Source organism: Phoenix dactylifera, chromosome 13 (genome assembly GCF_051530095.1).
Source record: "Phoenix dactylifera cultivar Ajwa chromosome 13, Ajwa_hap1_PhDact_Kaust_v1.1, whole genome shotgun sequence".
Taxonomy (NCBI): domain Eukaryota; kingdom Viridiplantae; phylum Streptophyta; class Magnoliopsida; order Arecales; family Arecaceae; genus Phoenix; species Phoenix dactylifera.
Window position 1 is genome coordinate 27,744,078 of NC_143202.1, and position 25,407 is coordinate 27,769,484.

Genomic DNA, 25,407 nt, shown 5'->3' on the forward strand with positions numbered 1-25,407 from the left:
TCTCGCTGACGTGTCAATCATTAAGCTTGTGAGACCATGTGCGGCCCATACGGGCCCCACTTGGTTTCCCAATAATTCTTTGACACGGATGCGTACGTCCGCGAGGGCCGGTCGTTTTGTAAACCCACGGCAGTGGCGCGCCTAGCGGAAAGCATGGGTCGAACCGAATGGTTTGGATACCCATGCGGGACCGGACGTGCCGCTTAAAATTGTTATGCGGGAATCCATTTGGAGGAAACGTGGCACGAAGCGTGAAGGAGTTGATGTCATGAGGTGCCAGGTGGACGGCGGATCTGCCTTCGGCATAGAGATTTTATGCGCATGCACGTACCTGCAAGGCATATCCGCGGAAGCGCTGACGTCTGTCAGAGTAACCGGAGCTCCGACCAGGTGCTTTACTTGGCCGTTACGAGCTTTTCATCCCTGCGCTCGTTCGTTCTTGGGAAGCGGCACAATAGAAGTCCACGTTGAAATTAATGACGAAGTATGGTAATCTTTTCGGCCCCCCTTTCCGGATCATATCATGTAATTTATACCGGATTTAGCAGTTATAAATCTTAATTATTTGCCATTTAGAATAAAATAAAATTATCATACATAATGATTGCAGTTACCCCTGGTTTATTATTTGGAGCCAGGCAGCCTAAGAATTATATAACACTATTTGGGGAAAAAAATGTTTTCAGAAAGGACATAAATTTGTCCTTCCAATCCTAGTTCATTGGATAATTTTGTACAATAATAAATAATTTTAATATTATTAACTACTTATAGTGAAAATAAATATTATATTATTAATTCTTGAGAAATATTCATGATAATGAATAAGCAATGAGTCAAAGATGATATAATAATGTTACAATTTATTGTAATACTAGATGAATTTTTATTTTTAATATAATTTATCATATTACGTTATTAATATTTGCTAATATTTGCATAGAACAATATAAAATTAAGATTGACATACAGATATAATATATCTTTGGCGATAAAAAATGTTGCAATTATTTGATAGATGATGAATTTTTAGCATATTATTATTTATAATTAATATTTACATCCTAAAAGGTGAGAAATAATTGAGGGTGGTATTGGTTATTTCTCCAATTAATTGCAAGAATAAAGAGCTTGGTTTACATCACTTAAATCCGGATACAAGGGAACTTAGGTATAGGTTACTCCCTTTGATGGGGCTAAAGGAGCATTGACCTAAAAAAAGTGGGGAGGATAAACCAAAGAACCACTTATCCTCCTTTAGCCGTCCTCAGATTGAACTATTAGACCTTAACGATTGTGCTCATAAATATGAAATCCAATCCGGCCTTTGTTGGGAATCAACAAATTGTTTGTTTCATAATGGAGGTTGCTTATATTACATAAAAAATACTTAGTTCTGTAAAAATGTTGAGATTGTCATGAGCTATCCTTGTCCGTTACTGTCCATATCCATCATGCTCTTCTTTAGAAAAAATTAGGGTTCTACAAGATAACAAACAAGTTCTTGTCAGCATTGGTGAAAAAAATTAGATGAAAGCCTGTCGATATACGCATGCATATCTATGAATTGAGGTCATGGATTCCCTCATGGCGGATACCGACGATGTCTGTTTCTTATTTCATTTGCGTGTTTTTTTTGTCAAAAAATTTATATGTGGTCTTCTCCTATCTTTCTTGGATCATAGATGTGCTAATTTGTGCAGAAGTTCTTGTGATGATTGGTGAAACATAGTATTCATCTAAGCATCAGGACAAATAGTAACGTGGTCCATGGTGCTTCTCATTAGCCCTATGAATCCTTGGGATTATAAATTATTCTTCATGATGCAAGCCATTCTTAACATTTGCTAGATAGATAAATACATAAATAAAAAATCTAATCCCAAATTTTTATATACATGAATAAGATCGATGGTACCTAGCTATCACCTGCCTTGAGTCTAACAAAGCTAGGTTGAAAAAATGGGGTGCCTGCAGAGCCTTCCCACTAATTCATAGGAATCACTTTCTACCTTTCTCTTTTTCTTGATATTTTGTTAGTGATTTTTTTGTTTAACCAATGGCAAGAAATGAAACCATCACAAAAGAAAAGCACTTCTCCATTAGAAAATGACGTTCAGCAATCAAGTCTTTTTCTGAAACATGATTAATGGATGCTCACTAAGTTGACAAGGAGGTTGCAGGTCCTGCAGCATTTGGAGAGTGCAGAAGAGCGCAGCGAGGAGAATGTCTCCCTCATATGGTGATTATCTGATATTTTTTAATGCAGAAAAATTGTGATATTGGTTTGTTTAAGATTTGGATTCTAATTTTTGTGTTTATTCGTGAACCAGACACTAAAAACCTTAACGGCTTGTTTGGTTCACGGAAAAAATGGAAGAAAAGTGTGGTCAATGGAAAAATAATGAAATACTTCTTGGTTGGAATTTTCAAAAAAAACAAAGGAGATATAAAGCAGCTGCAACTTCTATGATTTTGTGCTCCTAATGATGGGTGATAAGAGTTACAAGACCTAAAATAATGTATTTATTATTGCAAGTTATTTACTGATATTTATATACTACTATCGTTGAGTTATTTTGTGTGCCCGGTGAGAATTTTTTGGTGTGAATCGGGCAATCTCCATGGAAGTTTTTTATGCAGTGCTGTGGAAATGCAGGATATTTAGCTTGTGCTCGGTGTTCTGCCAGTATTGTGTTCTTGAGCATGGAACCTGTCACGCCCCGGACCCGGATCCGTGACACGGCCGTGCTATTGCCGACTATCGCCCACAATAGCACGCAGCCTCATACCTGGGTAACAGGGTAGTCAAACCAACCGAATCTTTTTATATGAAAGCATTCTTAGTACATCATGCTGGTCAGTACCCAAATACAGAGCTTCTATGTAGTTTATGTACACAAAAGTATTCTTGCTTTACCCCAAAAGAAAGAAGCCCTGATATCAAACTAACGTGTCTCTGGCAGCTATCAGTGGTAAGGATCTGAAAGAAAAAGTAAATGAACGGATATGAGCTACACGGCTCAGTAAGTAATCATACATAATCTTACCGGATCGAACATAACGGTAACCATGTTTATGCAGGGTTTGAGAAGCTGACATGCATATTTATCTAATCATCATCATGGCATAATATGTATGCAATTTAAAGGAGATAGCGGTGATAGCAAAATACAACATTTTATAAGGATATATTCAAAAATCCGTTGTAAAACAATGTATGCTTTGGCCAGGCACGTTCATAAATGTCACGGCCCGCCTGCGCAGGGCACGTGACTATCGGGCCCACATGAGGGGGAAACACGGGGCTCCCCTGCCAGATGTTGGCCGGTTCCGGGGCTTCACGCAAGCGTCCTTCACCCCTCACCGATTTTGCTTCTCCCCAAAACGCATCTGCAGGATTTGGAAACACCCGCCTCATATACCCAGGCTCTGAAATGAGCCTCATGATCATGCTTCAAATATCATTTTCATAAAGTATGCATATGAAACCGTGCCCCCGGCATACCGTGGTCCATTCTCTCGGATGCTACTGCGAAGTCCATTCGGCCACTGGCGGGGCCAGCTAGTCATTCTCGGCCACTAGCAAGGCTAGCAAAGTTATTCTCGGCCACTAGCAAGGCCAGCTCAGTTGCATTCGATCAGTAGCATCTTTGAGCCCATTATAGTGCCTCTTGGCTAGCTAAGACTGTATAAACTTACATGCATGATTAAAATACCAGCATAATCACGTTGCATACATGGCCATAGCTTCTGGGATTCAGGCATGTTACTTATGCATTGTAACATATCATGCATGAAACATATATACTTAAAAAGTGCTGAGGAAACATTAATAACATGACATGATCCATAACAGGATTAGAACAGGTTACTTACTTTCTTCACAAATCATGTATACAATTCAAATTGTATGAAAAATACTGGTTCATCTTATAAAACGTAATACAAGATCTACGATAAGATTAAGATAGATTACTTACATCAATTCGCTTTCCAAATTGCTCAAGTCCAGATGACAAATCCTTAATCACCTAAAACAACATAATAGGGATTACATTATTCCCCATTTATTTATTATAAAATCTCTTAGTTCATCATATTATGAACTTACTTGCTTGGATCCCATCCAAGGATTTAGCCCAAGTCCAATTTGAAGCCTTTGGGGTTCGATTTAAAACCAGATTGGGTCTGCTGGAACTAACTCAATTTAATTGGGTTCGGACCCAAATCAATTTGGGCTTAATTTGTTTCGGATTTGACCCAATTTGCAGTTTGGGCTCGTTCAGACTTAGACCAATTTAATTAGGCTCGGGTTCAGGTTCAATTGGCTAAATCAATTTTTTATTATTGGGCTTAACGGGTTTCGGACCCGAACCCCGATCCGTCCCATTAGGTCGGATCCGTTAGGATCTCTTTTCTTCTCCCCTTTTTTTTTTCTTTTTCTTTTTTTCTTTTCTTTTTTTTTTCTTCTCCTTTCTTTCTCTTTTCTTTTTCTTCTCCTTCCCGAAGCTTCACCCGACTCCTCTCTTCCTTCCACCGCGAAGAGAGGAGGGTGAGCCCGGGAGGGGTTGAGCCACGGCCGGCCGGCTCCCGCGACCGGCTCCCGCGGCCGAAGCTTGCGGCGCCCTCGGCCGCGCTTGCGGCCGACGCTCGACGCCCGCATCCTCGGCCGGCCTGCGGCCGAGGCTCGTGCCGGCGGCGCTCGCGGCCGAAGCCGGTGGCCGCCGCACGTGACAACAAACCGGTGAGTCCCCGTTCCCTTTTTCTTCTATTTTCTCTTCTCCTCTCTTCTCCCTTCCTTCTCTCCCGATCCCTCTTTTCTTTCCCCCTTTCTTCTCCTACGAGGGGGGGGGGGGGGGGGGACGACGGGTTCGAAAGAGGTCGGCCACGGCCGGCGGTGCCCGCGGCCGAGCTCGCGGTGCCTTCGGCCGGCCTGCGGCCGACGCCCGCATCGGCGGCGTTCGCAGCCAAAGCCCGCCGCCGCCGCCGCCGCACGCGACGTCACCCCGGTGAGTCCCCTCCTCCACTTTTCTTTTTCTTCTTTATTTCTTTTTTCTTTTCTTTCCTCCCTTCTTCTTCTTCACCGAGACCCTCCTATCCCACTGAAGAAGAAGAAGGGGAATGGGGCTCCGGCCGACTGCAGCCCCCTGCCGAGAGCCGACAGCGACTGCAGTTGAGATCCGTGGAATCCCTCCTCTATTTTATTTTGAAAACAGGGAAGATGAAGGACTGAGCATGATCAGGGAGCTTACCTGGGGATGAACTGCAGTGCCTCCTGCTCCGGTGCTTCAGCCATCGTCCTAGAAAGTTCTTGGGGAGGAAGGAGAGCGGTAAGGTTCTTTTTGCTGGGGTGAGGTGTCACCCCCAGCTTTCCCCTGTGAAGGACCTAACACTTGGGCCTTCCTCTGATCCCCACCTGGCCCTAGTCAAATCCATGCATAAAGCATGAGGTGGCAGCTATCAAACGGGCTGCCAACCATGGGCCCAGTTAGCCTATTAGATGTCATGGCCTAATGTTCAAATATGGGCCCAAAAAGGAGTAATTGGGCCCAGTTGATTTTTGGGCCCAGGTATTACAGAACCAGCTTCAGTTAAAATTGCTCAGGTGCTGGAAAGTATGAACTTGTGGACTCAGTAACAAAGTTTGATGGTTATTATGTCAAGATCATTCCGTTTAGCATCTACTGCTACAGTTGCCATTGAAATTTATGTTCCTCGTATTGCTTTTTTTTTTTGTTGTTGCTGAAAACCTCGTATTGCTTTTGACGGTACTCTCTTATCAAAGAAGAGGGTACTGTGGATTTGCAGCGTTTTCCTTGAGCAGTTTTCTGACGACTGTTGCAGCTATATGATACTTGATACTTGAACTATGGGGAACATATAGCCGTTGAGATATAAGCAGATTCAGCTCCTTGTTATAGGACAACAACCAAGCTTTGCAGAGCCTGCATCCCAATTGAGTCTCATGGGCCTTGTTTATAGGCTTACTTGAAGCATCATATGGCTAGGTCCATAAACTAGCTTAAAAGGTAGAGCTATGTTCCTAATTTGTCCAGATTTTGCTTGTGTAGGAATTGAAGGAGTCATCTAGAAAAGTTGATCCTTTTATTTTGTAGTCAAGAAATGATCTTGATTAACCAAACCCTGAAAGTAATTGGATGGCCTGACTCTAGAAAAAATGACATTTTGCGACAGCTCCCTATGAAATAGTGTCGATTGTGTTAACTTAGGCCCCGTTTGGGGAGCTATTGGGTGTAAAGCTTTTTGAAGAAGAGCTTTTATAAAAAGCTATTTTTACTTGGTAACTACATTTCTAAAGTGCTATAAAACTTTGATATATGATTGCCAAACAAACTGAGAAAGTACTTTAGGAATGACAAAATGACCATTGAGGACATTGCATGATATTATACAACGGAGTATAATAAAATATAATATATATTAATACATAAATATATGATATAGTATAATATTAGTATAATGTAATATAATATTATTCTAATATAATTAATATATAATATTATATATTATAACATAATAATATAATATAATTTGATATTATATAACATAATATATCAATATATTATGATATAATGTAATATAATATTATATTTATGGTATAATATAATATTTTGATATTATAATGCCATCAGATTTTTTGGGATAAAATGAGGAACGAAGCCAAAAAATTCTCTCCTCAAAATGATGAATAAATAAATGGAGCAGAGAAATAATACCTTAATCACGTGGTAAGGGAGAAAGCCAAGACTAATTAGGGTTCCTTGGTTGTTGGGGCTCCTGCAGATTTTTTTTGTGCATTATGATATAAATGGACACTTTCTGTTATTATATAATTTTATCATGGGTATTTTAGTTGATTAAATTTGATTATAATATCTATTTTATATTTAGTTAAACGGGTCAGGCATATTAATGTTATGATAGTAATTATTTTAAATTATATTACGTATGGTTATGTTCTCGCTCCGCCAATGGGGATTATTCGTTGGCCCTGTCGACTTGTAATCTTAGAAACTAGTTTTAATACTGCACCATCGGTGATTAGAATAGAAGTATTTAGATACCGTACCATCAACAATTAAGAATAGTGATGTTTGAAACTTTCTGCATTTTGATACATGCCACTCGGTTACGTGATAATAATCTGATGTTGGATTTCTAATATCAATTTATGAAAATAATAGTAAACTTCAAAAAAAATATGTATTATTCAAGAATTGATTTATTTTTTAGTCAACATATTGCTTTTTAACTAATTACTTGGCATGCTTAGACCTCACTTTAGAATATTATGTTGCTTACTGGACTAGTGTAGCTCATTATTATTTTTTTTTCAGATCCAGATGCATGATTGTTCGGGACTTGGAGGAGTGCACTAGATCTTTCGAAGATACTTTCAGTTATTAGAGTTTTAGTAAGACTATTTAGACTAGTTAAAATATTTTATTTAATTTAAGTAAATAGTTTACATATGTTGACTTATATCACTTTGAAACTATTGTAAAAATTATTTGAATAAGTTCTTAATTAAATAAATTTTTAAGAATTATTATTTCTTTAATACGATATGTAGCCCTGCATATTTATATGGTCAGCGATACATGTATACGGCATCTATTACACTCTGAGTTTGGGGCATAACAAATTAAGTGATATCAAAGCGAATTCGACCCATAGTCTATGTGGAGTAGGGGACACTGCAATACAGGTTCACAGAGACTGACCACAGGCCGATCATGGTGTTTGTGATTAGATTTGAATAGATTTAAACTCTTAGCCTAACGAGGCTATAACAGGATAATATGCGAGGACCCACGTGGGCGTGTGTTTAGTTTTACATCAATTATTCGTCGAGAAAATCTTGGGTACTTAAACAGGACCAAACAATTTAAAATACCTTTTGGCTAGCCTTTTTGGGTGAGGTCATGGGTTTTACAAATGGTATCAGAGCTCAAGTTTAATATCACTATGGATTGTGATAGATCATGGCAGAAATAGTTATATCAGAGCTTAGCTTTTAGGATTGTTTGAGTTTGCGTAAAAGTTTAAAAGTTGGGTAGAAATTAGAAAATGAGATAGATATTTATTTGCTTTAATTATTGGTAAATTTTTGTTTTAATTAGAATATCACCCTATTGTGCTAGTACCCAAATGTAAATCAGCTGGTTGGAAGTTCTCTCAAGTCTCAGTGGATATTTTAGTTTATGATTAATTAAAATTTGACTAAAATAAAGTGCAGGAGGATTGACCATAAAATATTATCGTGCAATGTAATTATTTATTTTCTAGCTTGAATTTAATTATTTTGATGATAAATTAGAATTTATTAATAAAAAGTTGCTTAATTTTTTTAAAAAAACTTTATACTATTTATTAAAATATTTTTTGATGTTGAAATCTGTAGGTTACTTGCTCTGTGTCCCTAGCAACCATACGCTGCCACTACCGTCAATGAAACAACTACTCAAGCAGTCGCCAAGAGTACGATATAATAAAAAATAAAAAACAAAGTCAACCATAGACATCCAACATTAACATGGAAAGAAACCAGAAGAATCCAGTAACAAAAACAAACCATTATGAGTCGCCGACGTACCCCTAAAAAAAAAAACAAAAAGAAACCATCGACGTACGTCACCGAATTTCTGTTGCCGTTTAATCTAAATTCCTGTCGTTTAATCTAAACTACAACTCTGGGTTTTGTATGGGGTTTTATTGGGTTCCGAGCAAGAACTCGCCGACCGCCTTCAAGGTAGCCTCCAAGTCCTCGCACGCACAGAGATCGTGCGAATTTGGAGACCCGCAGGTGTTGCACAGCCCATTCCCCGTTCCCTCCCTCGGTTCCTCCGCTGCCAATGGGTGGCCGGTGCAGGAGGTGGCGTCGCCCGCAACCGGCGAGGAACCTACGAGGTGGCGTTGCTCCAGATATGCGATCATGGCCTCGTGCTCCCTGGCGATCCTCTGCCTCGTCTTCCTCTCCTCCTCTGCTCTCCTGAGGCTCGCTTCCAGTTCCATCATTCGCTCCCGGGCCGTCGACAATTTGCTCACAAGCAAGGAGGTCATCGACTCGTCGCTCTGGAGAAGCCATTCCGTGTGCTGCTGGGTGGGCGCCGCTCCCGGCCGGCTGCTCTGTTTTAGAGGATCTTTCTCAGACTTCTCATCCCCCAACAAAAAAAAAAAAAAACGAATTTCGTACTTGATTCAAAGAAGGAGAACTCACCTGGAGGCCAAGGTTGGTCAAGGATTGTTCCATGGAGAGAGGGGGATTGGCGAGGGAATTGGAAGGCAGAGCAACCTGCATCGGTGGTGCAGGAAAATAAAGCCAACCCGGCGACCAGAAACCTGCCATCTCCTCAATACCTGCGCTGTAGAAGAGAAGGAGATAGAAACAGAGAAGAGGAGAGCAGAAGTAATAGTTGGAGCGAACGCAGGGAACGATTTATAATCGCTGGAGTAGGAGTTGGTGGTGGTGGTGAAGTTTTGTTGTAATATATATAGAGTTGCGAAGAGATCTAATTCGGAAAGGACTAGAATAGTGGGGTTGAGTCATCGTTTCAACCGATAAGGCCGAGTAAACCTAATTAAGTAAGCCCGGTACAATTTAGGAAACGTTGCGACCGTGGTTAGATTTTTTGAAGATACTTTTAATTATTGGAGTTCTAATAAGATTATTTAGACTAGTTAGAATATTTTATTTAATTTAAATAAATAGTTATGTTACTTTGGAACTATTGTAAGAGTTATTTGAATATTTTTTTAATTAAATAAATTTTTAAGAATTATTATTGCTTTCATATGATCTATGGCATTGCATTCTTTTATGGTCAGCCATTCAGGTATGCGAAGTCAAAGAGACATCTTTCTAAAATATTTCTTCATCGTCTCAAAAGCAATGCGAGGTCAAAAATCAAAATACTATTAGAAAACGACCTCATATCCCCAAATTAGGTCCGTCTAGTGACACTGCCCGACTGCCCAGGTCAGTCCGAGCAAGGCGAATTCAACTCGTCGCGTGAAGATCAATAGTGATCAAATTTCAAAAAAATCTAGCTGGGGTTGAAGTAATGGGCCGGTTTACCATCTAAGTATCAGGGTGGTTCAGGGCCTCCACAATGATTGGGACCTGAACAAAGAGAGACAGAGCTTCATGCTCGATAAGAATGAAGAAGGATAGGGCTGATCGGGTGGTAAGGACCAACAATCCAATCAATCCGGTTAAGTTCATTCTATCCAATCAAAAATCAAATCAAAATATAGGTAACTTATAGCGATCAAGGATTGCCAGATCTAGTGGAATCCAACAATGACTAGAAAGCTAGTGAAGACCGAAAAAAAGTCAAATGTTGAGTGGTCACCAGTCTTGGACCTCCTATTTGGGCCAATCTAGAGTTCAAAAAATAAGGACTTGAGCCCTAGATCATTTATTATAAAAAAATATGTGCTAATATGGTATCGTTTTTTTTTTTTTTTATTACAGGTAACCTCAACGTGCGGCGCGGGTTACATGCTCCTAGCGGGCAATTCTCGTGGCGTTTCAGCTCCAATTTTGACTCAGCCACGTCAAGGTCGCCACGTTTCTTAAATTGTACCGGGCTTACTTAATTAGGTTTACTCGGCCTTATTGGTTGAAACGATGACTCAACCTCCCGATCTAGTCCTTTCCGAGTTAGATCTCTTCGCAACTCTATATATATTGCAACAAAACTTCACCACCACCACCAACTCCTACTTCAGCGATTATAAATCGTTCCCTGCGTTCGATCCAACTATAACTTCTGCTCTCCTCTTCTCTGTTTCTATCTCCTTCTCTTCTACAGCGCAGGTATTGAGGAGATGGCAGGTTTCTGGTCGCCGGGTTGTCTTTATTTTCCTGCACCACCGATGCTGGTTGCTCCGCCTTCCAATTTCCTCGCCAATCGCCCTCTCTCCATGGAACAATCCTTGACCAACCTTGGCCTCCAGGTACGTTCTTCTTCTTTGAATCAAGTACGAAATTCGTTTTTTTTTTTTTGTAGGGGATGAGAAGTCCGAGAAAGATCCTATCTTAATTCAGTTCTGTTTTGTTTCTAAAACAGAGCAACCGGCCAGGAGCGGCGTTTACCCGGCAGCACACGCTATCGCTTCTCCAGAGCGACGAGTCGATGACCTCCTTCCTTCTGAGCGAATTGTTGATGGCCCGGGACCGAATGATGGAACTGGAATCGCGCCTCAAAAGAGCAGAGGAGGAGAGGGAGACGTGGCAGAGGATCGCCAGGGAGCACGAGGCCATGATCGCATCTCTGGAGCAACTCCGCGAGCCCTCCGTAGGCTCCTCGCCGGCCGCGGGCGACGCCGTCTCGTGCACCGGCCACCCATTGGCGGTGGAGGAACCGAGGGAGGGAACGGGGATGGGACTGTTCAAGGCCTGTGGGTCTCCAGATTCGCACGTGCTGCCGCTTCCTGGCACGTATCGCTGTGCCTACGAGCTCTGCGCGGCTTTCCTCGGCCCCTGCCCCCACCGTAAACGGTAGAGGAAGGCGGTAGCATCAAGGCTTCTTGCTCTGACCCAAAAAAAAAAACCTAACGATAGATGTCAAGAGGGATACGGTCTAGGAGACAGCTAGAGTTTAGATTAAACGACAGCAATTTAGATTAAACTACAGCGGAATGTTGGTGGCGTCGATGGTTTCTTTTTGTTAATGGATTCTTCTGCTTTCTTTCCATGTTAATTTTGGATATCTATGGTTGACTTTTTTTTTTTTCCACTGTTTGCGACTGCTTCAGCAGTTGTTTTTTTTTTTTTTCTGACGGTAGGGCAGAGGAGTTCGACGTTTGTCCCGAGAGGGGAGACGTAGGCGGCGGGTGGTTTCTCTAAACGGAGAGCAAGCATCAAAACTACGTAAGAATTTGATGCATTATGCACATATAAATTTTAACCTCAAAAAGTATTTCAATAAATATTATTAAAAAAATAAAGTCATAAACAATTTTTTATTAACGAACCTAACTTACCATCAAAATAATTAAATTTAAACTAGATGTAAGATCTCAATATACCCCCTATCAAAATAAACTTCCAAATTAACTAATAAATAAATAATTACATTGCACGATAATATTTTATGGTCAATCCTTTTGGACTTAATTTTGGTCAAGTTTCAATTATCATAACCTGAAATATCCACTATGAGAACTTCTAATTAGCTTATTCATACTTGGGTACCGGCACAATCAGTGGCATTCTAATTAAAAAAGCATCACCAATAGGATTAAGATAAGATAACAAAAAAACACTCTAAACTCTTCATTCATCTATCTGCTCAAATTTCTTAGTCCAATGAGGACCCGTGCTAAGAATGATGAATCTACCTTTCACACGAAAGATACAACCCCGTCCGAATGCCATATCTTAAACTAGTGATTTGTGAATTAAAATTAAGAGGTCGGGTCTGATCAACGCCAGTCAGTGATCATAAAAACTATGGGCATGGAGAACCAGGATCAAAAGAGAGCTTAGTGTAATGCTTTTATGGGTCAAATTTATTAACACAGTGGGAGACACCGAGTCATATAATAATGTTAAAATTGGCAGTGTTTATGTTAACCCATTGACGTATGGACAGGCACTAGGTCCGGTCTGTAGCCCAAATATTCGTTATAATGTCCAAACCTGCACGACGTAAAGGTGGTGGGCTCGGCCCATTTTATCTTCTATATATAATCGAGTTTAGGGTAACGGCGGCAATGCATCGAAGGCGAAAACTAGGGTTCTATATTTTCCCGGATCAAAACCTAGCGCCTCCAAACCGCCGCCCCCTTCGTCGCCACCGCCACCGCCACCATGGTAAGAGATCTGAGGCCTCGTTTGATCAATTGCTGCTCTAAATCCCTTCTTCTCTCTCTCTCTCTTTTTTGGCTTTCTTTTTTGCTATACATTTCGATTCCTTTTGTGTTTCTTGGGCCGTCTAATCGTTGTAAAGCATGATCCTATCCGAGGGTCAGATGCTTCGACCTTTCTTTTTCTGTGTTTTTCTTGGAATTCAATAGACTGGCAGAGGGTTTTGTTGGATTCCTTGGATTTTCGTTCTCTGAGACTTGAATCTCTGTATTCGAAATGTGAAGCGTATGATTCTATAACTTAAAAAATGACACATTTTTACGACAAGGTATAGATTTTTTTTGATCCGTTTCTTGAGATGCATCATCGTTTCTTGGATCGAGTTCTTGAGTTTTTGCTTCCAAGAGTTCCTCATGACTCTTGTCAGAGCTTGAGGCTTCTCTTTACGAATTCTTACATGTGTTGGTTTTGCAGTCGAGAAGGAAGACCAGGGAGACCAAAGAGGAAAATGTGACACTTGGACCAACAGTTCGAGAAGGAGAGCATGCGTTTGGTGTGGCTCACATTTTTGCATCATTCAACGATACTTTCATTGTGAGTTTTGATGCCTTTGTTTTTTTATCTACAAAAAAATGCGCACATTTTTTAGTTCCCACTACTGACTGGATATAATTTTTGAGTTGCAGCATGTTACTGATTTGTCTGGGAGAGAAACAATTGTTCGCATCACTGGTATGAGAATTTTCCTGTGCTGAATTTATTATATGTTCAAATCTGATGGTGCTTTATCCTCTGTCTGGAGATGGATCAGTTTTTTTCTGCAAAAGGATTTGTTGTTGCCTAGTGTTTGTTTGAACTTAGCATGGATGTAAATGTGGGTGTATGGTAAGATTGAAAAGTGGAGTCAATACATACCTCGGTTGTATGATTTTTATTGAGTTGCATAATCATTGAACTGTAGTAAGACATGGAACTATATGAACTTATAATGTGAAAATGAAATTCAAATATATCATTGATTGCACTACTAAGAAAGGCTGATTTTGGATTAGATAGAATGAGATAAGTATGTTGGTGCAAATCTGTAACGCTAACTTGGATAAAGAAACAATTTGAGGAGATTTAGCAACAATAAGAACAGAGAATGTTGTGTGATTTGAATAGTGTTTTTGGTACTCTTGTGGATGCAAGTAGAAAGAACCTCTTTTTAGTTTTTATGTTTATTGTTTAGGTTTTTATTTGTTATTTACTATTTTTTTCTGTATAGAACATTCATAATTCTCTTTTGTTTAATTTTTAGCTCTTAAGCGTGGCCTTTAATATTGCCTTCCTTTAATGATGTGGATTCATTTTGAGTCATAACCATGCAATATTGATGTCTAGGTTAGGGAAGAGGAAGATCTAGAGGTTACATTTTTTAATTTGTGGCATCTCTCTTTTTTTAATTCAATCTTTTATCCTATCTTTAAAAAGATTCTTTGTTGTATGATATGTCCGATCAATACTCAATAATCTGCTTAATGATAGATGTCTAGGAGGCAAGAGTGATTGTGATTAATACATGTAGGAAGAAAGTTTTCTCTTGAGTTTAGTCTTGAGGCATATATGTCTTATTAACTTTGTAATGGACTTTAAGGAGGTAACATTTGAGCGTACTGTCAGTGAAGCCCCTTTGGTTCCATGTTTTTGCCCATATGAGCAACCTCATTCTATCAAACCCTAAAAGCCAATACTCTTATGCTCAGTCATTGCTGTTGCAAGTTTCTTGAATCCTTCGATATCTTGTATATCCAATGAAAACATTATTATTATTATAAACAAACAGTTTCTTATATGGAGTTATTGATTCTTGTATGTATGTGTACTTGCATAATCGTCCTTAAGTAGAAAAGGTAAGAAATGCCCTTGATACAAACTTTATCTCAGTTATTTGGAACTGTTTTTGTGAATCAGATTATGCCAAGTTGCAAAATCAGAACATAGTTTGGTAAAGAGGTAGAGTAGAAACCTGATTGCTGGACTAATGCCAACTAGGTAACTTATCTTGAAATATCATGAGTGAGGTGTAGAAAATTTCTGATTTTGCAGTTTGGTATAAATTCTTTGTGAAACATTTAGTTCAGAGATTGAAACTCCATTTTTTTCAAAAGAACAGTTATTGTTTTGGATTGTTAGAAGCAGTCTGAGACACAGCGAACTTAACCTTTTTAATAGGTGGCATGAAGGTTAAAGCTGACAGGGATGAATCATCTCCTTATGCAGCCATGCTTGCAGCACAAGATGTTGCTCAGCGGTGCAAGGTCTGCTATCTTGAGCTACTTCTGGGTCATTTTCATTTCTTCTTCTCTAGTGATTATGTTCATTTCATTTCTCATCCATGTCCATAGGAATTGGGCATTACTGCTCTTCATATTAAGCTTCGAGCCACTGGTGGGAATAAGACAAAGACTCCTGGACCTGGTGCTCAGTCAGCCCTTAGAGCCTTGGCTCGTTCTGGAATGAAAATCGGGCGTATTGGTAAATACTTAAATTTGATTAGCATCTATCTTTTGTCTGAACTATGTAAGCTTTGTGAGTTTATTTTTGTGATTTGTTACTCATGGTCATACTTCATGGGGTGGAACTCATTTTCTGGTTTTTCTGGTAGTAGGAAACATCTGGTAAGATGCAATCTGAAACACATCAAAAATATTATGTATTCATCATCTATTGCAGATGCTATGGTCCATTCGTATTTTAAGAAATAATACAAAATAATATGTTCTTGTGGTTCCCTGCATCGATTGTTACACTACTATTGGTTTTTTAGCCTTAGTTTTGCTTTGTTGTGTAACAATAGTTGCGGGAAATTGGTTTTCTAAATGGTAGGTGGCATGTGTTGACAAACTGATCAACCCTGCCCTGATCTTTTTCACACTCCACTACAACGCTGAGCCATATTGGATACTCCATCTTTATAACAGAAATTTTAGATCGCGTTATGTCTAGCTTATGATTTGTTGATGCCAATTTGCATGCTTAGTGTCAGACTGGTCTGAACGCTCTGTTAATGCGAGCCTGGTCCAGAATGTCGCCTTATGATTTATGTAGGTTGTTTCTTCACTAAGTTGAAAGAATGTCGCCTTCATTAAGACCATTCAAACATGCATTTCACTTAAGTCGAGCATCCATTAATCACATTGATGACATTGTGTTCGCATTGATTGAACTTAGCTTTTTTTTTCGGTATGTTTTTCTGGTGTCCAAATTCTTCCAGATTCTCCAAAACCCTTTGGATTGTGCAGGCTATCTTGGTTTGGAATGAATAATCCAGTGTTTGATTATCGGATCAAGATACCTTCTAGGCACTTTTGCATGCTGGCGGATGGCATTGTAGTTTGATTTGTAATTGCCATTATCTTTGTTGTTTGGTCAAACAATGTGGATGAACATCATGCTTCTTCTTCCAGTGGGGTATTTTACTAACATACTGTAATGTGCTGCTCTTCTTTTTTTTTTTTTTTTGTGCACTGCAGAGGACGTGACCCCCATCCCCACTGACAGCACGCGCAGAAAGGGTGGGAGAAGAGGGAGGAGGCTGTAACTTATCTTCACGTCTGTTACAGAGCAGCCACGGCTCTCTACCACTGGCCAGACAATTCCTCGTATTTTTGGGTTCAGTTTTGTAGTTTTCTTAATGTTTATCAGGCTGAATGTTGATTTATTTGATGAATTCATCATGAATCATCGGATGATACCGCCGTGATTTGTTTAGTAGATATTTTGCATTTTGTTTTAGGATCATTGGAGATGCCGAACACCTTTGCGAACTTGATCTTAATGCTTTGCATCTTGTTATAAGTTCTTCCATTTAGCTTTATCTAGTATGCATGGATTCGGTGAAGCATAAGCAGATTATGAGGTTCATTATTTGGATGTGTTATTTTGTACGAGGGTTTACCATTCAGATTTTTATTAGTTAGTGGGTTTGCTTATTATGTTGCAAATGTAACTCCTGTGGTACTAATTTTCTAGTTCTACACTAGTGAGAACTAAATGTAATAATATCATTCGGTTTGGACAGGTTGTGTTATGTCTGAAATCATTGGCAAGGATGTCCCATCTTACTGGCCGTGCTCCTGTCTGCGTTTTAACCTGCTTGCCATGGTGGTTTGGGGATTTTAGGCATTAAAACATGTCATATAGGGACTCTGATATTAGAGAGGTGAAAATGTGGTGAGGTTATATCAGTGGGCTAAGGGTTGGCAAGTTTATATCAGTCAGCCATGGTTATATTTGGTGCTGGAGTATGTTAAATTAGAGTAAATGGATTCGTTTGCTCCGAATTCTTTTTTATTTTGAAATAAGTCATGTCATCATTTTGTACTTCGGGGCTGTTCAGGTGCTTGCAGTTCCAATTACTGTATGGGGATTGTATAGGAATTGTTGCAATAAGACCTAGTGATGAAAAAGAGGTTTCTGTTTATTTTTCTATAATTAATAATATTAAAATATTGATAATTGTGAATGTATTTACAAAATGGCTAAGTGAATTTACCCCTTGGTAGCAACAATTTATGCTGTTTATCATATTTAATCGATGGACAGCCAATTAATGAACTATATATATTATGATGTTATACTAGGAACTTATTGTTATTTCTAGTAAATTTAAATATAAATCACTGTTTTAATATTATTCTAATTATATAGGGGTCATAATTATTTTCATATTACCATCTTATAATTATATTCTTAATAGTATATAATAAAATGGATAATAATAACAAAATGCATTAACAATTATTGCGTCATAAATTTATAATGATATTTGGTTACATGAATCAGATGAGGTTTCGGACAAGCTAAGAATATGACCCATTATTTAATTAGAAATCAAAAGAATACGACCCATCAGTCTCCTCCTAGTTGATTTCTCATGACCATCTATTCACCTTATACATTTATCCAAGGTTTGGCCATGTCCCATGCCTGAAGTTTCGGAATCTTTATTGTCTCAGTTCCATTGTTGAATGCATATAGATGGATGTCGCCTGTCACAAGGACTTCAGGGTAAACTCTAGCTGTGATGCATGTTCTCCCTCCACCAGCAAAGCTCTCTACAACTGAATGATCAATCTGTATTCAAAATCCCCAGCGTCAAAAGTCCTTCAGATTGTATATTTTTTGAGGAATATAAAACATAGGTCAGATGATATATGGTCATATGTTTATTATCACTCTAATTACAAACTAGCGAGATAGATCAAAGAACTAAACATTCATTAACCCACCAAGGTCCTCAGAGAAATCCTTCCTTCCTTTTCGATGTTCATATCCACAAAGCTCCCATACGCTGGCTTGTCAACTTCTGGTCTCAAAGAGGACCTGCATTTGGAATCGAAAAATAGAGGAGTAATGAAACATGCAGAAGAAACTCAGTAATATGTTTCCAAGCTTACTAAACACATGGGTCATTAGAACTTTGAGAGCAAACTGATTGCATGACGAGATTTTGAAACAGGGCAGCCTCAAAATGATCTTGGTGTAGGGTTATCATGAAGCAAAATGCTTTTAGTGCCAAGAAAATTGTACTATAGGTTTTTTTGTTAAGTTTTTGGTTGTTTTAGTTGTCCTACATGTCTCATAGTACAGCCTAAAGACAAAGCAACATGAGTTACCTCCTTTGGTCAGAACACAAAAGAACCATGTATCCGTTGTGAGCTTTGTATACCCTGAAGAAGACGGCAGTGTGTTCCTCGAGGTTATGAGAAGCCAAGATCAACAGCCCAAAGGGACCAAGCCCACCTTGAACAGAAGCATCCTCCTCGCGACAAAGCTTTGGAGGGTCCATCAGCCAAGAAGGATCCAAGGGCTCTGCTCTCTCTAGGTTTGGTAGCTCAAAGTCTACTTCAACATCTGCCTGTTTGGAAGGTCAGAGCACAACAAAAACCAGCACGCAGAAATAACATAAGGCTAACATCTATAGCATAGCAGCATTATTTTGGGGAGATAAAGTAGTAGTATTTTTTCAACATCAAATGAGATATTAGATGAAAGACTAGCCTGCGAAGCTTTTACTCCTTTGATTTCGAAGAGGCCTCCTGTCTTGAGCTCCGTGTTCTGCAAATGAGCTCCATTTCTTCTAAGAGATTCAAGCTCCTTAACAGGCCATTGCACCAGTTGCCTTCCATTGCTATCTAGCCAGATTGTCCTGGGAGCTGCCTGAAATCCACCAAAAGTTATGATTCCTTTGGTGTAAATTTGCAGAGTTAAAAAGAACTTCTAAGTTCTATTTGTGTAAATTTACTGTAGAAGAACTTGTAAGTTCTACTTGTGTTTTGATCAGGACTCACCTGAATTCCTGCCCACCCCTTTAACAAAGCATCAGCCTCGGTGTCCGATTCATTCAACCAAGCCCACGAGATCCTCCGCTTCTTCTCTTCATCGAAGAATGTCTTTGAAGCATAGAATTTGCCATAATCATACCTTAACCATACCCGATAATCATCGACTGTTTCGTCTGGCACAAAGATGTCCTTCTCAATGTCATACTTTCCCAACATATAATGGTCGCTCTGCGTCTCGCTCAGGCTCATCTTCAGCACACGCTTCACATCTTTGGAATTCTCCGACGTATCCAAGCCTTGCCTTCCCTTCGATGGCACTGGATAGAAGTCGGGGCACTCCCACATGCCCGAGCCTTTCGAAGTATGCAAGGGAGATGCAGCTCGCACCCAATGCACGAAGTCGCTACTCTTGTACAAGACGGCCGTTCCATTCCCCGCAATCTGAGCCCCCACAGCCACCCTCCAATGGCCATCGGAGCCATGCCAAGCAGTCATCGGGTCTCTGAACTGGCTTGGATCGAGCCCATCAACCGGTTCCATTAGCGGGTTGTAATCGGGCGTCGACCACTCCCTTAAGAATGGATCCGACAGGTTCTTCGGGATCGCGACATTCTGGACTTGCCGGTTCTCTGCGTCGATGCCAGTGTAAAGGATCGCAGGCTCGCTGCCGCGACGGATTGTTGCGGATCCGGACCAGCATCCATTGATGTCGAAGCTCTTGCTCGGGTGGATCGCAGGATCTTGTGGCGTCCAGTTGATGAGGTCAGTCGATATGGAGTGTCCCCAAGTGATGTTGCCCCACACTGCGCTGTTGGGGTTGTACTGGTAGAAAAGGTGGTAAATGCCATTGTAGTACATGGGTCCTGTTTTTTTTTTTTTTTTTTTTTGGCGTTGGAGGCGGGTGTAACCTTTCAAATTTCAGTTGGAAAGGGAACTTGGAACGTAGATGCGTGAATAAAGGAGTACGTACCGTTTGGATCTGGGGTTCGGTTGATGGGCCAAGTTTGCGTGGCAATTGCATGCAAAATAAATACAAAGACAAGTTAGAGCTTGGCAAAATCGTAACAAATCCAAGTTTTACCATATTGTCATGATATGATGAAGGAAATATACGAACTTGCAATATTTAAATGTTAATTGTTTTCTTTGCTCGGTTTGCACGAGTTCGGGATCACCGCGAACAGTGGTAGGGCTTGCGATGCACAGCATCTGTTCGATTAAATGCTCACGAAAAGACGGCTCTTCGGAGTTCGGTGGTATCTGGATTTGTATAGTGTGCCCTCCTGACGGGGGCGAGGTTGAGTCGTCGAGATGAGCTCTTTGATGCTGTCTCAGGCTACAGCTTGCTCAAGGCTAATATTTATTGCTTCAGTTTTACTGTGAGAATGCTGGTGTTTATGGTTGGGCCTGTTATGGATCTAAACGCCTAATAGTATTAGATCAGGGACACTGTCCTGATGGTTAGCTAGTTGGATCCCCAGGCCAGTTCAGCCAGGATTTGTTAATCTTGCTTGTGCCCAAGGCTTTTAATTATGGAGATCTCGGCAGGTGCCCTACATCGAGATGGACTGAGATCTTGATTTATCTCGACCGCTAAACGAAGGAAGAACCGAGATTTATAAAAACAAATAGACCTAAACCAAATTCCTAACATACTGTTGAAGCTGTTTCTTGATAACCTTGTATGTCATAGTAAAGCATCCAAAGAAGAACAGACCTCCATCCCCCATAGAAATTTCTTTGTGCTGGTGGCTAGTGAGAGCTGCAAATTCTTCCGCGAATTCACAAATTTCAGCTGTCAGGAAGCCGGACAGCGAACATATTCAAGATAAGGTGTGATAGGCAATGCAATTGGGTGGTTGTTATTGATCAATTTCATTTTGGGAGAAAAGCCTGGAGAGACCCATTCTTCCTGGAAGTCGATTGTTCAAAATTTTGTAGTTATTGATTTCGCAAGAAAAAAAATCAGATTATTATTATATTCATTGTTATTTTGCAAAACAGAACACATATAGGATCTCTAGAGAATTTTATCCAGAAGTCTAAATACAAGACATGCTAGACAAATGTGTATTGGATATTCAAAATATATGTATTGCATATTCAACATATATCTGCGAGGCATTCAATAGATACACATCATCGCCCATCTAAACTCATATCTAGGGCAAAATTGTTTGTGGATTCCAAAATATGTATTATTCTCAAAATAAAATTAATCCCACTTTTTTTGACAAAATCAATTATTAAGTGTATCCTTTATACAAAATTCACCTGCAAGAAAATGACACAGGCTGATGAATTGGGGAATGAAACGGTTGATGCAAAGGGATATGTTAACTGAGGACATGACTACCTTGAAAGATATAGAAGACTCAAAGATGGGTTAGGGAAAACATACCATTCATCCAGTTCTTAGGAGGCTGGAAGTGGTATGCAGTTCTATATTGGTTGCTAGCAATAGAAGAAGTCTCCTGAGATTCTGGAAATCTGAAGACTCTGCGATAAGCCGCCGCACCATTGCTAGCGAACACGAAGAAGTAACAGAAGAAGCAGAGGATCCAAAGAAAGGAAGCCATGATGAACAAGAAAATATGGAAGAGTTAAGAGAAAACTGAGGGTTTATGTATGAAGACAAGTTGCATAAAACTCGCGAAAGAAGGGTTTTTTTATGAGGTAGGTGGAGGAAGAAAAATATTTAGTATGGACCACGTAGATGTCTCAATAGTCCGATCCATGTGCTCTCATTAGAAACGACACGATAAAGACACAGTAACAAATGGCTATCAGTTATTTGTCCTCTTGAAAAGGAAGGGGTCCTGCACATCGAATTCAAATTGTTTACCAAGTCTTTGGCTGTGCATGACAATGGCTCCTTAATTTTCTATTCAAAAAAAAAAAAAGACTTTGTCATTTTGAGTTTCCGAAATGGGGTTGTTTATTCGGTCCCCATCTGATGGAGAGAATTCTCAACTTCTCAGTGTTCTTGAAAAGAACTCGTTATTTTCATATAGAGCTTTCAAGATATTAGATGTAGGTTTTGTCTGATACGTAGTTGGCTACAAGACAACCCCTGTTTTGTAAAACTGCATTCAAAGCTTGCAAGCATCGTTTAGCCATTAACTATTATGCTGACCCATTTTTGTAAGGGTAAAAGTCAATGCCTATTAATCCATCAAGAGCTAATACATCTGCTATAACTTAGTTGGCTACTAGTTTTCTTGTAGATAAACATATGACAGAAGGAGGGGAAAAGACTTATTTATCTTTGGAGATTCCTTGCCAACTCGTGAAGCTGTGAAGACAATATCTATGGTGCTCACGCAAATGGATCGACCGACGAGACTTCCGCCTTATCCGCGGAAGGAAGTTTCTTAGAGGGCGCGAACAACCCGAAGAGTCCACGGCTTATTTCCCCTGTTTCGCGGATTCTTCGACCCGTTCCTCATCCGTGGCACTTGGCTAAAGAGCGGGATTTCAACGCCTCATTCGCCCCTGTTTCGGCTGCTGTGATGGCCCCCATTTCTGCGAACAATCACGTGAGGCCGAGTCATCTCGATATCTCCACGTCAGCCTATGGGGGACTCGAGGCGGAGTGTGGGACTTCCGGTTGGTTTTTTTTTTTTTTTTTTGAGATTTACGTACCATACTGACGTGGCTGAAATAGGAGCGCGTACCATACGATCTAGTATGGTACGCGCACCATATGATTTTTGTTCCTGCTCATCTCCTCCGCTTCGAAACACGTCGCCCCTGTTTCGTCGAGCATACCTCTTATGGCGGAGATCGTGGCGTCCAGATGCCGCGAGGATTCCAGGTCGGACCACAACTCCTCCACGTCATCTCCTTCTGGTGGAAGAGAGGGCAGTCTCGCCGTAGTCCCTTTCAGTGTTCCGAATCAGAGTGGCGTGCTTTACAATGCTCCTCCTGTTGAAAATCATTCTAAAAACAACAATTCCTGTACATTTATTTTATAATAATATTAAAAAAAATTATTAAAATAAATTTAAAAGATTGAAAATAGTTTGTTTAAACCGAAGCGCGTAATATACATTATCATAAAAACATGTTTTGCCTCTTATATATAGATTTATGACTCGTTCTCAAAATATAATAATTTGGCTTAGCTCGATTTTCTTCTAACAAGCACAATCGTTGGAGAAGCTTGATCCTAACAGAGAAGTAGAGCGCATGGCTTTTCGAGGAGGAAGAAGTTTCAATGTATTGAAGAAGTGTGCTTTCTAATTGTGGTGGTCCTTCGAGAATATATCAAAAATTCTAACATGGAATGCTACTTGGCGCAGCTTCGTTGGATGTTCTGATCCTAATGCAATGTGGGTCGCAAATTTGAAAATGCTTCAGTCTGCACTTAAAACTTGATTTGCCTTTAAGCGAATTGCCAACAAAGACATCAAAGACAAGATTCTTCATGAGCTGGATATTCTAGATAGGAAAGAAGAGCTTATGGACCTTTCATCTAATGAATTATATGAGAAAGAGGAACTATGTGAGACACGGGCTGAAGTCGGCAGCCCCTGCCGACTTCAGTCCCGTTCTCTTTTTGGAAGGCCGGAACAGAGGATCGCGATTTGCGATCCTCTCCGGCTCTTTCGGGGATGATCGGGGCGGGGATGTCGCTAGTCCCGCGGCACCCCCCCCCCTCCAGCTCATCCACGGCCGAACCGCGGCCGCGGATCTCGCTCGGCCGCCGCGATCTTCGCGGCGGAGAGCCATCACGAGGGGGGTGATAAAAACCCCCCAAATCCTCCTCCCTAGGGCAAACCGAGCCCTCTTCCTCCTTCTCTTTCCTCCTTCCCTCCTCCTCCTCTCCGATCAGTGTGTCTTCCCGACCGAGCGCCGCCCGGATCCCCTCCGCGAGCTTCCCCTGCTCCGAGATCCAACCCCTCGGCTTCAAACATCGCCGCCGTCGCTTGACGCCGGACCGAGCCTCCCTCGGCCGGGATTTGCCACCTCCGTCGACCGCCGTCGAGATCCTCCTCTCCTCTGTTTCAGCCCAAGCAGCCGAGATCATCATCTCGGTTGCTTCTCCTCCCCGTCGGTCCCTGCAACGCCGCCGGCCGCCATGGCGGCTGGCTGGCAGTCGATCGAGGGGTGGCCCCTGGCCACCCAAGCCGGCCACCCCCGCCGGCCACCTCCCTCTCTCCTCCGTCTCTTCTTCTCCCCCTATTCGTGGGGGGGAGTTTGGGGAAGGAGGAGGCCCATCACGGGCCAAATTGGGCCGTTGGGCCCAGTCCATTGCAGGCCCAACTTGGGCCCAGTCCAGTCCGGTTGGGCCCAGTTGGGCAATACCCCCATGGGCCCAACTTGGATCCAGATCAAACCCGAAAATCCGAACCCGAACCCGAACCCGAACCCGAACCTGAACCTGAACCTGAACTGGAACCCGAACCCGAAACCCGGGATCCGAAACCCAAACCCATTTGACCAATAAACAGATTTTTTGCAGTTAAGCCCTTGGCAGTATGCTATTTCAGAAATAGGGACTCCTGTAATTTGTATTTGATCCCTATAGGAAAGATTTATTACATAAAGGCCCCCAACGATATTTATTTAGTCCCCTCACTCAAGTTTTATTATAGAATAGTACCCTGTAATTAAGTATTAGTCCCTGCAAAAAAATCTTATTGTATAAATGAACAAATTAGAAGCCAACCTTGGGGGCCCTATTTAGCCGAGTCTATGCGGGCCCATTGGGCCGAGTCCGATATGGGCCCTATCAGGCCGTGCCCATTATGGGCCAACTTTGGGCTCTGTTTGGCCATGTCCAATAGTATTATTTTTGAATTTTGCTTAGTCTGAAATTAACAAGAAATTAATTAAACTTTAACAGGTGAACCTGATCCGTCTACCTGAAATAGGAATCAAGCGAGAAGAGGTAAGTAACTTAATACTTCGAGTGTGATTTCTAAATTATTTGATAAATAGATTAAATTCTGAAATATGTTTTGTATTTAGTAAAATGGGTCTGGCATGTTAAATTTCTGAAAATTATGCTTTGAAATCCGTAAACTATGATTGGAAAATTTATGAAATCTGTTTTTATATATATGTATTCTCAGCATGGCTATGATCTGTTCTGTTCTGTTCTGGCCCCGCCAATGGGGATTATACGTTGGCCCTGTCGACTTGTAATCTGTGAGGAACCGGTTTCGACACCGTACCACCGGTGATTAGAATAGTGGTATTTGGACACCACCGGTGCTTAATAATAGTGGT

The 25,407-nt window shown here is 40.7% G+C and overlaps 3 protein-coding genes across 4 annotated transcripts; 2 read left to right on the forward strand and 1 right to left on the reverse strand.

Moving 5' to 3' along the window:
- The first annotated feature begins 10,485 nt into the window (after positions 1-10,485).
- Positions 10,486-12,597, forward strand: LOC103703229 (uncharacterized). Its single transcript, XM_008786012.3, has 2 exons — positions 10,486-10,986; positions 11,100-12,597. The coding sequence occupies exons 1-2, from the start codon at positions 10,858-10,860 to the stop codon at positions 11,532-11,534; spliced, it is 564 nt and encodes a 187-aa protein (XP_008784234.1). The 5' UTR covers positions 10,486-10,857; the 3' UTR covers positions 11,535-12,597.
- Positions 12,598-12,700: 103 nt separating this feature from the next.
- Positions 12,701-16,903, forward strand: LOC103703103 (small ribosomal subunit protein uS11z). Its single transcript, XM_008785813.6, has 6 exons — positions 12,701-12,847; positions 13,316-13,435; positions 13,528-13,573; positions 15,056-15,141; positions 15,229-15,358; positions 16,357-16,903. The coding sequence occupies exons 1-6, from the start codon at positions 12,845-12,847 to the stop codon at positions 16,422-16,424; spliced, it is 453 nt and encodes a 150-aa protein (XP_008784035.1). The 5' UTR covers positions 12,701-12,844; the 3' UTR covers positions 16,425-16,903.
- A 709-nt stretch (positions 16,904-17,612) lies between these two features.
- LOC103703102 (beta-fructofuranosidase, insoluble isoenzyme 4-like) lies at positions 17,613-20,033 on the reverse strand. Of its 2 annotated transcripts, none has more exons than XM_008785812.5 (5): positions 19,177-20,033; positions 18,887-19,045; positions 18,502-18,743; positions 18,115-18,208; positions 17,613-17,959 (listed from the first exon to the last, which is right to left on the reverse strand). In XM_008785812.5, exons 1-5 carry the CDS (start codon positions 20,026-20,028, stop codon positions 17,777-17,779), a joined length of 1,530 nt encoding a protein of 509 aa, XP_008784034.3. In that variant the 5' UTR covers positions 20,029-20,033; the 3' UTR covers positions 17,613-17,776. The 2 variants fall into 2 exon arrangements, with proteins under 2 accessions (XP_008784034.3, XP_088565639.1); XM_088709513.1 differs by having other exon boundaries at positions 18,502-18,739; positions 18,883-19,045.
- Positions 20,034-25,407: the final 5,374 nt, after the last annotated feature.